Raw genomic sequence first — 14,240 nt, 5'->3', positions numbered from 1 at the left:
CTTGTACATCACAGAACTTGGTGATGTTTTTTAAATCTTTTTTTTTCCCTCCACACAGGTTTGGGTAGACCATATCAAGCCCATTATCAAACAGCTCAGACGTAAGTGTTTCTAAATGGTTTATTTTTTTCAAGGCACTATTTTCTTTGAATGTTTCACTGTTTTATCTGTAGAAAATAGCCGTCAAATCAGTTCATCAGAGCGACTATACAGATCCATGTGAACCTGTTTTGTATTTTATGCAACCAAGCAAAGTGCAATGGGAGACCTACACTCAGTGGAGAGTTTATTAAGTACACAAATCAAATGCAATCTAATGCAACAGTTCAATAAATCCTACCTCAGTGAAGGTTATAATGTTCAGTTTGTGTTTGGTCCTGTTTTATAGAGGTGGTGTTTCGGTTTCATGGTTATTTTGGTGGACTGCATTTGTTTTATCCAGGTGAAACTAGTAAACTGGCAACTGAATGTATTTTGGATTTTTACAAAACTCCTCTTTGCTCCACAGGACCGAAACACACAATCTTGAGGTTTGCTGTGAAGTTCTTTCCTCCGGACCATGCCCAGCTACTGGAGGAGCTAACTAGGTGAGCTCCTTTCCACATAATTTAACACCTTTTGTATACAAATGTCAAGTTTATCCTGGAGTTGCTATTATTTACGTTGTGAATAACTTCAATTGTGGCTGAAAGTGATTGTCGAAGCATAAATGAGAATATGCCTCGGTTCCCAGATGATTTATTCCCTCCTCAGTTTTGTGTTGTGTCATGGCTGCCATGTTTCTGATTAGCCCTCTGGAGATTAGCGTGGAGCTAATGATTTTCTGGTTTCTGTTTCCTCGATGTGGAGCAGATTCATGACTTGTATGTTGTCACAGTCAGAGTTGATAAATAATAGCCATACAGACAGTAATGTCCCCCTGACGAGCCTATGTAGTGTTAAGCTTGGTTAAGACCTCAAAAAGCATACTTTAGATGTTTTTTCCTAAGAAAGCAGGCCTTCCTCCAGCGGGAGCGCTATGTATTTAGAATCACAGTTTCATCATGTCCACTGATGAAATACTTTTTATCCATGGACCTCTGACTTTTGGGCACTGGTTCACTCATTTCTATTTTCAACTGATACTTAATTATAATGACTTATTCTTTAACCTTATTGATATACTTTTTATTAAGACTATATTGGTTCTTGCTCTGGCTTGAATCCAAGAGAAGCAGCACTATAACACAAGAGTCAGTAAATCTACTCAATTTGTTAATTACTAAATCTGAAATGTGCACCTGACTTAACTTCTTTTGGAGGTATTGTGTGAATTTAAAAGAACCATTGTAGATTATATAGAATCAGAAATGTAGTTTCAGCAACTCCCTTGGATGTCCTGTTTGAATTCAGCAGTACATGGTGTTTCTAATTGACTTTCATTTGATCTTGCTCCAGCGCTGGAAACCACCAGCACATCTCCTCTATTGAATCTGTGAAAACTGTTTGCGTTTGTGTGCAGGTACCTGTTTGCCCTCCAGATCAAACAGGACGTTTCCTGTGGACGTCTGACCTGCAATGACACCAGTGCCGCACTGATGGTCTCCCATATTATCCAGTGTAAGTTCCTCATGGCTGCATCTTCATTTAGCTCAAGAGTCGACTGATCAGATAACTGTCTTTGAAGACGCACTATGCTTTTTTTTCACACAGAGCTTATCATCAAACATTGTCATATAGCACACTGCGCACCATCGCAAATTGATTATCTGTGTGTTGCTATGGATACCTTTTATTAATCTTGCAGAACTGCTTCAGAAGAACCTCGCACATCGTGGTAGAAAACACTGAGCATTTTCTGAGCCTGACATTTTTTTCTGATACCTGACTTTTCTGAGCCACAGTCTGATCCCCAGAAGAAATCAAAGACAACATGAATGATGTTTGTGTCTACGGTACTTCTAAAGTAGACAATAAACAAAAGAGTAAATTTGTTTATTACAAGTCTATTACACAAGGAAATGTCTTTCAGTGTAAAAGTGTTCATCCCAGTAGAGTTCAGAGAATTGGTGAATCTGTGCCAAGGAGCATTTAATCTATTCTGGTGGCCTTTGAAAGGGACATATCGGGAAAAACTTCTTTTCTGTGTGCACAAACATTTGGGTATCTGCAGTGCCTAATTGTGAAATAAAACAACCCAGTCAGTTTTTTGTGGACTGCCTAGATCAGAAAACACGTGAATGAACAAGCCATTCAAATCTGGTTCCCCTTCATATGTCACTTGCAGGCTCATTCAAAATCTACTGCCCACGACTTGAGACCTACAGTACCTTTGCAAAAGTACCATTTTTCTAAGCCAATAAGAGCAGACTGGGCTTTTTTGGGAGTGATGAATACAAGTATATTAAGGCAGATGGTATTAGAAAATTATGTTTTTGAACACTAAAGCATGTAAATGTGTTCTACTACAATCAAACAATATATATGAACCTGAAAATGGGCATGATATGTCTCTTGTAATGTTGTTTTTTACTTACTAATTTTGCACACATCATTATTTTGTAGCAGGTTTTTCTACAATAAAATGAACTTTTTCCTTTCCTTTCCTCACTCTTCAGCTGAGATTGGGGACTTTGAGGAGAGCCAGTGCCGGTCACACCTCCTCAACAACAACTACATCCCAGATCAAATGCCCCTGATTGACAAGATCATGGAGTTTCACTCAAAGAATATGTGAGTTTCTGCAACTGGAGTACTGTGAGGTGTGCACACATCTTTAAATAAGGCATTTATTTGATGCAGTCATAGTTGCTTTTTAGCTCTCTTCATAACATCACCAAAACAATGACTGAAAAACAATTATTCTCTTCACCATTGAACAGGATCAGTTGATTCGGAACTTGTGTGTGTCCCACCGTAGTTTTATTATACCGGTAACATGTTCAGGAAATCAACCATCAAATGAATGGGTTCTTTCTCAAAAGTTCTTTATCATAGATCAACTTAGAAAAGCTAGTCATTGTCAGTTGTTTGGCAACAACCTACCAAATGAGTCACACAGCTGTTGTGAGCTGGGTTAATAGGTTCAAAACAGATTTTTTAAGAGCCTATTCTTACTTGTTTGATGCAGGAGATTGTGTGAGGTGAAATATCAGCCTCAAGTTTACTGTGTGCTGCTGGGAGTATATTATTGGAGGCTTTCCAAATCTCATCCCTCCATCCTCCCTCAAAACGTCCTCATCAGCGCACGTATTTGAATCCGTTTGCATTGCCAACCCTTGTCTCACCTCTACGTTACAGTGGACCATGCCAGAGGTGGACTCACAGTTGGCAGCTGCTACACGAAAGGAGCTCCATTAGATTTGACTGCTCTTTTTCACCTGCCCCTTTTCCAACCAAGGCTTCATTATAGTTGATAACTGTAACTGCAGTTCTTTCAGCTGGGTGCCATGCAGAGTTAAATCTCTTATTAAGTACCACACAGGAAACAGGAAGGCTTATGCACTGATAAGAATTAGGAAAGTTTGTTAGTATTTGCAACCCTTCCCCCAACCTTCCACCACTGCTCCAAAAACTCAGATAAACACTAGAAACCTGGATCCACTCAGACTTGGTCTTTTCACCTCAATTAGTGAGACACACAGCAGAACGAAAAGCTAGGATTTAATTTATTTGTCCAAAAAGTTGCTGAAAGGATAATGAATACTACAGTGTGCACTTGTTAAGTCAAAGTGTTAAAACCTGGAAGTAAGATTATTTCTTTTAATTTAGCTGTGTCACCCTCACTGCTATAGTGCCTTTTAAAAATACATACTTTTGTACAATACCAATACATTAAAAGATAATTTAGCTGTTATTCTGTTTTATTCTATATTTTTCCTTACATTCAAATACCTATATGTATATTTCTTCAACAAATCTAATGAGCTAGTCTAACACTCGATACTTCCTAACTCTCTGCCCTTTCCATGGCTCTCAGTTCCCAGTTACTCCTACACATGAATCTTAAAAAAAAACATTTTAAGAAGGGTTAGTGGTTTACTAACACAGATGGGCACTGTAGTTTATTGCAAATGTGACGGAAATGTAATTAAATAGTGCATTTGTTGAGGACTATTTTCAGCTGTGGATTACTACACATGTGGTGCAGGATGGTGTGTATAGAATGAACTCAAATAAACTACAGTGCCCACATTCATGGTAACGAAGACACATGTGCAGCAGTGGCTTGGTGTGGCTTATTTGCCTATTTACTACACAAAAACTCTTATTAGTGGCATGCATTGTTTGTTGATTTTTATCTTTTCATGGGATTATTTGACAATAAAGATAATACAAAACATCACCAGCCTTATTCTTTAACTTGTAACTGTTGTGTTTTGTGTTGCTAGAGGTCAAACACCAGCAGAATCAGACTATCAGTTACTAGAAGTGGCGCGCAGGTTGGAGATGTATGGGATTCGCCTCCACCCTGCCAAGGATCGTGAGGGCACGAGGCTAAGCCTGGCTGTGGCGCACACTGGTGTCCTGGTCCTTCAGGTCAGTCACACAAGTTTGTAGGCGAATGCGTGGTGTGTTAAGGGCGGTTGGTGTAATAAGTCGTCTGCATGGTACAGATGGGATGAAAACTTGTGGGTCATTTGTGCTTTAAATTCACTTCAGAAGATATGTTCAGTGGTAAAAATGTTATGTATTTTTTTATAGCTTGAGATATAAAAGTTATTTTTCATCACTGTAGGGGCACACAAAGATTAACGCCTTCAACTGGTCTAAAGTGCGTAAACTGAGCTTCAAAAGGAAACGTTTCCTCATCAAGCTGAGGCCAGATCTCAATGTAAGTGAATCGCACAGTGTAATATAGAAAATCCATTAGTGTTTGGTGGTGTAAATTATGTTTTTATGTGTACCCCAGAGTTCATATCAGGACACTCTGGAGTTTATGATGGGCAGCAGGGATTGCTGTAAAGTCTTCTGGAAGATCTGTGTCGAATACCACGCCTTCTTCCGCCTCTTTGAGGAACCGAAGCCTAAGCCCAAACCTGTGCTCTTCACACGAGGCTCCTCCTTCAGATTCAGGTGAGTTTGCATCATAAAGCTGCTCTCTGAATCTCAAGACTGCAGCCACACAACACTGTCTCCGCATACTACAGCTCTCCAAGAGTTATCATCTCTCCTCCACTTGTCTCTACAGCGGTCGCACGCAGAAGCAGGTGATTGATTATGTGAGGGAGTCTGAGTTTAAAAAGATCCCGTTTGAAAGGTAAAGGCTGTGACATTTTTGACACATTTGGTCTAGGCGAGAGTGCTCAGAGTGTATAACACTGACCTTCAACATCCTGTCTGACAGGAAACACAGTCGGGTCCAACACAACAGTCGGGTCCAACACAATATCCGCCTGTCGCCGTTGCCTTGTCCACGCCACCATGAAGTGCCAACAGAAGTGAGTGACTCAGTGTCTTTAGCGCATTTACAGCAGATAATTATCTGCGTTGTTTGTCACCATAAGAATCTTATTATGGTCACTATATTGTGCTTCCATTCACACAACAAAAAGCCTCAATAGTACCTGGTTTAGTTTTAGAAACGTAGCAGGACAGTGCCTGAGCCTGCCACAGTGCTAAAACGGCTGTCAAACCTCCTGTTGAAGTCCTATTCAGAGATGAAGTCACACCTCTGGTCACTGCAGTTTGTACTAAAGAATAGAAGAACGTCTTGGACCGCAAAGGTTCAGTGCCCTTGTCAGGTTTACAATTCAATTAAATTTTCAATTAAATTTTATTTCTATTGCCCAATATCACAACTTTTCCTCAGAGGGCTTTACAATCTGTACGGCATAAGACATCCTCTATCCTTGGACCCATGGGAAAAAGGAAAAACTCCTTAAACCCTTTACATATACATTGCCTAGGGGTCTTCTTCTTTTTTCCTGTCATTTGCTAGAGTATTGCTACATTTATTGGCACATTACCACCACTAAATGCGGATCAGCAGGAATGTGTATTCTGCCTCCCCCGTGCACATATGCTTGTACATGTGGATCCTCTGGGCATGCTAGAATTAAAACAACGCCACATGGCCCTACAGGTGGTCAAAAACTCTACAGGCTACCTTCAAGTCAGCTAGAATTCATTAAAAACACCATTAGCAATCAAATCAAACAGTAAAAATAATTATACTCTTGAAATCTTTTAATTGTCTGTCTCTTTCCGTCAGAGTGGTGCTCCCGCGGACCGAGTAGACTCTCCCTCTCGGCGTCATTGGAAGGAGTCGGTGTTGGTGAGTGCAGAAGACCCCTCTGCCTCGAGGACAACCAGGGACAGCCCGTCTCACCAGAGAAACGGCCATGAGGACAGAACGGGATCTGTGTCCAGGACCGAGGAGACAAGAGGCTCCACACGACAGACCCACCCAGAACATCTGAGTACAGGTCCAGCATCTCAGACTGCTAAAGGCAACAGCTCTTCCATCCCCTTCATTGACTGCAGTGATGTAGGTAGTGAATATAACCAGGCTATACGGTTGAATCACAGTCATAGGGAGCAGCCCATGCTCCGCTGTGGGTCTGGCTCTGGAAACATAAACGGGGCTCAGCAGGAGCAGTTTCTTGGTAGGGTGAGGTATAGGGAGTCCCCTTCCTCCTCTAAGCAATCGCTCAACGTGAGCCTTGACTTGGACGAGTCTCTCAAGCAGTCATACCTAAAGGTTGACCAGACTCCTGTCCATGGTGCTATGGTGGAACTCAGTGCTCAATATAGAGAGAGGCATAGCAGCAGCCCTCTCACAGCCCCACACATGGGTTCAAGGAGTGGGATCACCAGTCCTGCCATGGACAATCATCAATCAAGTTCCCTCAGTTACGCTGAGCAGAACGGCTTCAGCTCTGCTCCCCCTCACTGCGAGGACGGCACATACTCCTCAGTCCCAAGCTGCTCTCCTCACTTACAAAAGCGCCACAAAGTGCGTCACCACCCTGAGACAGACCCAAACCAAGGGACGTCCTCCCCAGGGCAAGAATCACATCCTGTCCTTTCTCGGGCTGAACGTATGGCTGCTCTTGAGCGCCGCATGGTGGCCAATGGCCTGTCAGTAGCGGGCAGGTCCAGGGCCAGTCAAGGGCTGAAACGCTTAGGGCAGGCTGGTGTCACACACGTGGGCCCAGTTCACATGAATGACTGCTCCACTACCAGTGGTTCAGAGTCCAGTGAGTCTGAGATGGAGACTAATGGCAGCCCACTGATGGTTGGTAATCCAGTAGAGGCTAACTCCACTTCCCCTATACCCAGGAACAAGTTTTCCTTTGGCAGCCTCCAGCTAGATGAGGAGGCAGATGAGGACGGGTGCCATGCCTTCAGTGATGAGGAGGGTGGACAGATTTTCAGCTGTTAGTGCACAGACCGCTCCAAACCATCTCCACAGGAGAGTTTAAAGGGTTTAGTTTGGGTCCAGATGGTGTAAGAAAAGCAGGGTTCAGTGGGTGACAGATTATTTCTGTCAGAGGACGACTCAAATCTCCACACTGCATGTTCACAGTTAAGCACAGCAGTACCTACTAGTAGCACATTTTGAGCCCAGCATCAGACTCTTTTTTTCATCAGCAGGCTTCCCTTTGCGAGATTTCAAGAAGGAAGGAATATGTTCAGGGTTTTCTTGTTTGACGTTTATCTATCAGCCGCCCAGTTCTTTGATTGTATTAACACGTCCTTTCAGAAATACACAAGTGCCATGTTAGGATTTGAACAGCTACTAAAAACTGCAGAGACTTCAGGGAATTAGTGGCTCTGTTCTTGTCCGTTTTTAAACTTGAGAATGATCGAAGGGAAATTTATCGTTACAGTTGCACTTTTTCTTACATTCTCTACCTTCATTTTACATTTAGAACAAGGTCTACCACAGCGTGAGTCATTCAGTTTCTAGGTCTCAGATGCCTTATGACTGCCCGTATCATTTCATTATTATCTGCAGACATTTCTGTTTTCTATTAGATTGATTAAGTTGGTATGATGTGGCACATTATACACTTTGCACTCATTTGTTGTGGTACATCCACGGGTCCTAAAATACTTTGTAGACATTTATTGGTACTCTTGATGCTACATCTGGCTTGGATCTGTTGTGAGAGTAGTAAGTTCTCTATAAAGGTGTTGGAGTTAAAACTAAATAATATGCTGCAAATACCAGTATGAACACCTGATTGATATTCAATATTGTTTATGTTTACACTACCTTCTGCTCTTTACAAACTTGAAATGGAAACGTCATGTTTTATTCACATAGCTAGCAGGAATTGGCAGGAGATAAAACAGTAAATATAGGCTCACAATACCTTTTGAATATCATTCTAATTGTGTTAGAAAGAGCAGCATTGGCTTGGTCAATGTCTGTTGCAGCCATATTTTAGCCACTCCACAACAGTTTATGGCTCTTATGCTCACCATTGACTCATGCTCGAGTGTCTCTCTCTCAGTAAGTTGGTATCAAGCTCAACCCCCCAACAGCTATAGTGTCAACAAAATCTACACTAGTTTCCAAATATTGCAAAAATGGCACTGCACTTTTATTTATTGACCACTTTTCCAGATTTCTTTTGCACTTTTGCCCTCATGTTTATTTGTGTTTGTTGATGATCTTTTATGTCACATTTCTGTTTCTTTCTTTTCTTTCTTTGTTCAATGTAAGCACTCTGTCTGTCAGCATGAAAGTGTCATATTGTTTCTGTTTTTCTTCCCCGAGCTGCATGTGAACCTGTTTTGTCGCTCACTACAGTCTGTGTGGTGGAAAGAAGCAAGATTTCCAGAATCTGGGTTACCTTGTCTGCAATGATCCAGCTCATGGATAATTATTCCAGAGCCAATAGAACGTCAGGTTGAGGATGACAGCATCTTGGGGATATTTAGGAAACTAGAAGCAGGTTTTAGTAATCCTGTATGTGTGAAAGGCAGATTATGGGCAACACCTCAAAGCATCGAGTCTCTTGGCTCATCCATCACTGTCGGCTGCTTTTGCTTTTGTGCTCCCAGACCTTTTTAGTATTGACGTCAAGCAGCATAATGAGATTTTGTTGTTGGATCAGGATCGATCTCTTTTCTTTATGAGCCATTTCATTTACAGATGTGTTTTGAAATTCTAATCATTATATTTTAACATGATCAATTGCTAATTTCCAATTCTTCTGTTATTCAACATGAACATGATAAGACTCCAATAGGCACCCCCCAGTAGCCTGCTTCAAAGGTCCCTCATACCCAAAACAATTTATTTATATAGCATCAAATCATAACAGAAATTAGACACTTTTCATGTAGAGCAGGTCTAGACCATGCTTCAAAAAAGATAACTGTTTCACTGTCATGTTCATGTAGACATTTTTAAATTTAGGATTTCGGCCTCCTGGTTATTAACATTATTAAAAAAAAAAAGTAGCTTGACATAGATTACTACTATGAAAGAGAACATGTTTATTTGTGGGAGTAACTGGATCACTGCAGTGTGAGGAAACCCTCTCTGGTGCACAAAGCTCTCATGCACACCTGGAATGACATTCCGCCACACGAAAACTAAGTCATTTGGATCACATCGAAAATACCAGTACGTGAACTTGGTCCAAACCATCAGATGTGTTGGTTCGGCTCAAAGTCCCAGGTCTGTGGGGGAGACGTGTTTGTTTTTCAACCTTTTTCAGGGTGTTTTACCAATGCATGCTGTGCTCCACCAGAACCAGGCTCTGTCTGCCCTCTGCATGTACTGAATGTCCTGTAATATACAGCTAGTGCTCTGAGTCACTTCACTGTAATTTCACAATTTAGGACAACAGACTGGAGAATGTGATGATAGAGCAGATGTTATGACTAGGAAATCATGCAGTATGATTTGCTACTGAATTTAATATACAGTATTTTTACAGCTCACCGTTTCACTATTTCAAGTAAATCGATGTTAAACTTTAGTTGCATTCGTGGACTGAATAATGCACACGTTTTCTCATTACCAACTGACTTTTACAGGACAGCAATAACAAAATCATAAAAGGTCACAAATGGCTGTTTATTTTAACATTCATAAAGATCTGTTTTATATTTAATGTTAGGTAAGGTCTTGAGGAATGCATGAGTTCACACTTCTTTTACTACACTTTCCCTTCAGTGTCTCATTCACTCACTCACTCACTCACTCACTCACTCACTCACTCACTCACTCACAGTGTTACCTGGCTTTGGCCTTTTAATGCTGCTTTTCTCAAGACTTTAACAATGTATATATGTTCTGTTAGAGTCAATAAAGATCACCTTTATGACATGAGGTTTCCAAATCTTCTTTTTGAGACCCCAGTTAGTTGCTGTCTGGTGCTCCTTGTAGATTTCCTCTTCACTCTCCCTGTAGTTTTGTAGTGTTGGTGGATAGCTGTGTCCATGCTGTTTTTTTCTATTCTCACTTGTAATCTTGTAGACGTGTACTGTGGTTTCCACTCCTTCCCTCCGTAGAGGTCACAGTAAATCCTCTCCAGAGTCGTGCTGGTCCGTTGAGCTGGTTTGTGTGCGTGTGATCACTGTTGTGTTTGTGTCGACACACCAGAGGACAGCAGAGAAAGAAAGGTGGGCAAGTTGCAGCTAAAACATAATAAGTAAGTAAGCTCTGTGAACATTGTCAGTATGGATGACACTAAGTGAGCTATTCCTCTTGATCATCCTTTGGTTTGTGTCTCAGCTCGCGTATTGATTGATGTTGCAGGAAGACTGCCAGAGATGTCTGGACTGTAGAGTGAGTCATGGCTGATTTCTCAATCATACAGGCAGAGTTTTCTTTTGTGGCAGAGCAAGACTGATCCTGGGTCAAACTGTTTTTGTTAATACTTCAGATTGTTTGGTGTAGCCTGCATAGCCTCACAAGGGGCTATGTTTGCCATGTTGGATTATGAATTGAATGTTGGAGAGTGTAATTCATATAACAATGTCACCGGAATGTCTGTGGAATTAGATTTTTTTAAATTTTTTCAGTTTATTCTACAAAATGTCCAAAAAGAATGAAAAAAGTCCAAGGTGACTTCTTTTTAGTCCAGCCAATGATTAAAAAAACAAAGATATCCATTTACATGTTTGTATATAAGAGAAAATTGGCAAATTTTAGAAGTTTGGAGCTTTTAAAATTATTAGATTTTTACAATAGTAAATCTTCTTTGATCCTTTATACAGCAAATCAACTACTTTACTTTGTTCTTGTGTCACTGACTTCATATTAATTCTCTCAGTGACCCAAACTCCACCCATCTGAGACAAAAGGCTAAGAATATATCTGATTTCCTGTTGTGTTTTCGTGTCTATTTGAATGACTAACTTTTGTATTTTCTCCCCTCACTTTGGTTGCAGGAGTGGTGCCCAACAGCCCTCACCTGTCTGCGTCCTCTGGTCACTCACATGGCATGGTCAATGGTCAGAAGTCACTGGAGCTGTGCAGTCACAGTCCCGACGGCCGACAACCGTCCCCCCTCACCAGCCCGCTGCTGTACGACGCCGGCAGCGTTCGCACTGACGATGAGGACGAGGTTCGAAGGAAGGTTTGTGATTAAATAGCACTTCTGTTGATAAAAGCAATAATAAATCGGTTCAATGATTTGTTGTATGAAAGCATTACGTTTTTTTTTTACTAAACTTGTGCTACAAAGCCAGTATCACATACTTAAAATAGCACTGGATCCAGATTACATGTCCTAAATAACTCTCCGCAGGGACTGAAGCTGAGTGTTTTCCTATAAGTCTACTCAGAGAAATAGGTGACACAGGCAATACACTAGCCAGACTTGCTTATAGTTGGATGGTTCATTTGTTCTTGCTCACAGTCTCCTCTCTGTTGTGATCTCTTTGCAGAGGTTCCCAACAGATCGGGCCTACTTTATCGCCAAGGAGCTGTTGACCACAGAAAGGACGTATCTGAAGGACCTGGAGGTGGTGACTGTGGTAAGAAAAAAAAAAAGAAAAGAAGAAAAGTCTATTCGCCAACACGCTGCTCCACTGTTTGTTTTTTTATGCACTGTCCTCTAGGGAGAAAACATTGATTATTCCGGTTATCTGCTCCACTGCGGAGCGCCCGCCAAAACACAGACACAGGCAGTGACACAGGGATACTTTGGCAGATGCAGTTTCATTTCTTATTCATTCCCCACACCCGCGCTCTGAAATGCATTTATCTCTCTCACTCAAGGCTGTGAATACTAAACTGAGTTTGTATTTAAAGAGATGGATAGATTCAGCCGCATGTTCCCTCTACATGTGACTCCCCATTTCAGTCTCTTCCTTTAAATTGCTCTGGCTGGGTACAAGCATGGACACCATTTGAGTTGATAGTTTCTCAAAGGAAATGCAGCAGAAAACAGGATATTAAACGTGCGCTACACAGCTTCTTCAACAGCGAACGAGGAGGATGTTCTCACTAGGCCGTACTGAAGCACCGCTGTTGTCTGATTCAGCACAGGAGAAAATGCACCACTCCTTTTCACTGGCGTTTTTAAAGGCTGCAGCTTTTCCTGTCATGTAACTTTCAGAGAAGCCTTTCACACGTTTCATAAATATTTGGGTTGGCTCGTGTCCTCGTTCTTTTTACAGCTGTGTGTGTGTGTGTGTGCCATGTCTCTCTTCCCATGCACTGGTTGGTCCTGCTGTTTGGGGTGAAGTCATCCGAAGAACAGCTGGCCCTTCTTCTCAAGCCCTTCTAGAAACACTCATGTTTGCCTAAAACCCACTTTCCTTTCCCATCACGTCAGCCTAATAACGCTATTTTCATGCAAAACACACAACATGCAATGTTTGACTTCCCTCTGACTTAATGAAGCGATAGTGATAAGAGTGTTTGGGTGTGCTTCTTCCATTAGGGACGTCACAAGACTGAAGTGTAACAGCAGATAAAGGTCTTTTGGTGGTATCCTGGGAAAATCTTCATTAACACATTATATGAAGAGTCTTTGCTTGTGAGAAACTTGAGACCAGAAAATCAGGACATGCGTTAACTGATGTCATTGAGAGATTACCATTGCAGCGCAATTTCATCCATGATTTGTCCAATCTTACAGTTTTTGCATACCATCCAAGTGAGCTTTGTTACATGGTTGCTTTCACTCAACCAGAAAATGACCACAATTTGAAACCTCAGTGCGCACACACACTGAGAACTGATGTGAAGTGAAGTATCTAGCAGTAAACTTTTGAAATGACAAACATTTGCATTTATACATATTCTGTATTTTAATGAGGGACAAGGAGTAGAATGGAAAGATTATTACCTTTACTTTGTTTTACCTTTACTTAATGCATGTCTGGATCCTTAAAGGGAAAATTTGCTACCTTTTATGTGGATGTCCAATCAGTGTTGATGTACATGTAGATGATTGAAGCAATAAAATCCTCAGTGTGTACTACATTGACCCAAAAAGCTGAGTTTGCAGCTGCAAAATCAGTTTTTCCTCCATCCAGCAGCGTCACTTGATGTTAAAGTAACATAGTTGGGTGCAAGGAAAATCTACAGGCTGCTCCAGCTTGTACTTCTAGTCTCTAGTCTAGTCCAGCGGGCATGCATGTTCTAGATGCCACTAAAAAACAGAACTTCCTTGTTCTCTTCGCTTATACTGGAGACTAGCTTTGTTTCCAACAGCAAAAATGGCATCCCAAATCCCAGCGAAGAGGATGTTATGGATGAGGATACATTCATTTTACAGTGATTTGGCTGACTTGAATATTCAGTCGTATTTACAGTATTTGAGCTGTAGCATACAGCCGAAGAAATGCATCAGTGAGAGGCCAAGGCTGCATTAGCCGTGAAACAGGATGTTTTCCCTTTTTCCCTAAAACAAAATAGTACCTTGCTTTATACCCTGATTTTTTTTTTGCTTGAATGTGTGTGTATTTGTGATGTCAGTCTTTCCAGAGTGCTGTAGGACAAGACGAGGCGACTCCAGACTCTCTGAAGAACACTGTCCTCTCCACCTTCGAGCCTCTGCACAAGTTCCACGAAGGTTTTCTCAGGGAGGTGGAGCAGAGGCTGGCTCTGTGGTGAGACTATTTCACTTCACTTCCAAAAAAAAGGTCCCTGTAGGGTTCAGAACATGTCCAGTGAGGTGGTGGTTTGATGTAACCCAATTTATCACAATTCCCCCTTTATATTAATGAGATTTATTGGCATTTAGTCTGAGAGGGCAACCCAGTCCCTTCAGATGACCCGAGGAGCTATCATCTCCATGGCAACAGTCGTGCTGCACCACGGCCGGCCTTTTCGTGCC

At 41.6% G+C, this 14,240-nt stretch overlaps 1 protein-coding gene across 2 annotated transcripts in view; it reads left to right on the top strand.

The window, feature by feature from the left end:
• The window catches only part of LOC137868181 (FERM, ARHGEF and pleckstrin domain-containing protein 1-like), a 50,109-nt gene that overhangs the window by 26,337 nt on the left and 9,532 nt on the right, over positions 1 to 14,240 (top strand). For both annotated transcript variants that reach the window (XM_068704786.1, XM_068704785.1), the window contains exons 4-16: positions 59 to 101; positions 509 to 587; positions 1,502 to 1,599; positions 2,598 to 2,712; positions 4,371 to 4,518; positions 4,718 to 4,813; positions 4,892 to 5,055; positions 5,171 to 5,239; positions 5,327 to 5,420; positions 6,194 to 6,407; positions 11,341 to 11,528; positions 11,839 to 11,928; positions 13,880 to 14,013. In XM_068704786.1, the coding sequence (XP_068560887.1) occupies positions 59 to 101; positions 509 to 587; positions 1,502 to 1,599; positions 2,598 to 2,712; positions 4,371 to 4,518; positions 4,718 to 4,813; positions 4,892 to 5,055; positions 5,171 to 5,239; positions 5,327 to 5,420; positions 6,194 to 6,407; positions 11,341 to 11,528; positions 11,839 to 11,928; positions 13,880 to 14,013 (1,532 nt within the window). The remainder of the gene's footprint in view (positions 1 to 58; positions 102 to 508; positions 588 to 1,501; positions 1,600 to 2,597; positions 2,713 to 4,370; positions 4,519 to 4,717; positions 4,814 to 4,891; positions 5,056 to 5,170; positions 5,240 to 5,326; positions 5,421 to 6,193; positions 6,408 to 11,340; positions 11,529 to 11,838; positions 11,929 to 13,879; positions 14,014 to 14,240) is intronic.

This window comes from Cebidichthys violaceus, unplaced genomic scaffold (assembly GCF_023349555.1).
Source record: "Cebidichthys violaceus isolate CVI_PGR_0920_01 unplaced genomic scaffold, fCebVio1.0.p SCAF_11, whole genome shotgun sequence".
Classification (NCBI taxonomy): Eukaryota; Metazoa; Chordata; class Actinopteri; order Perciformes; family Stichaeidae; genus Cebidichthys; species Cebidichthys violaceus.
The sequence above is the reverse complement of the archived record's forward strand: the minus strand, read 5'-3'. Positions and strand labels throughout refer to the sequence as shown.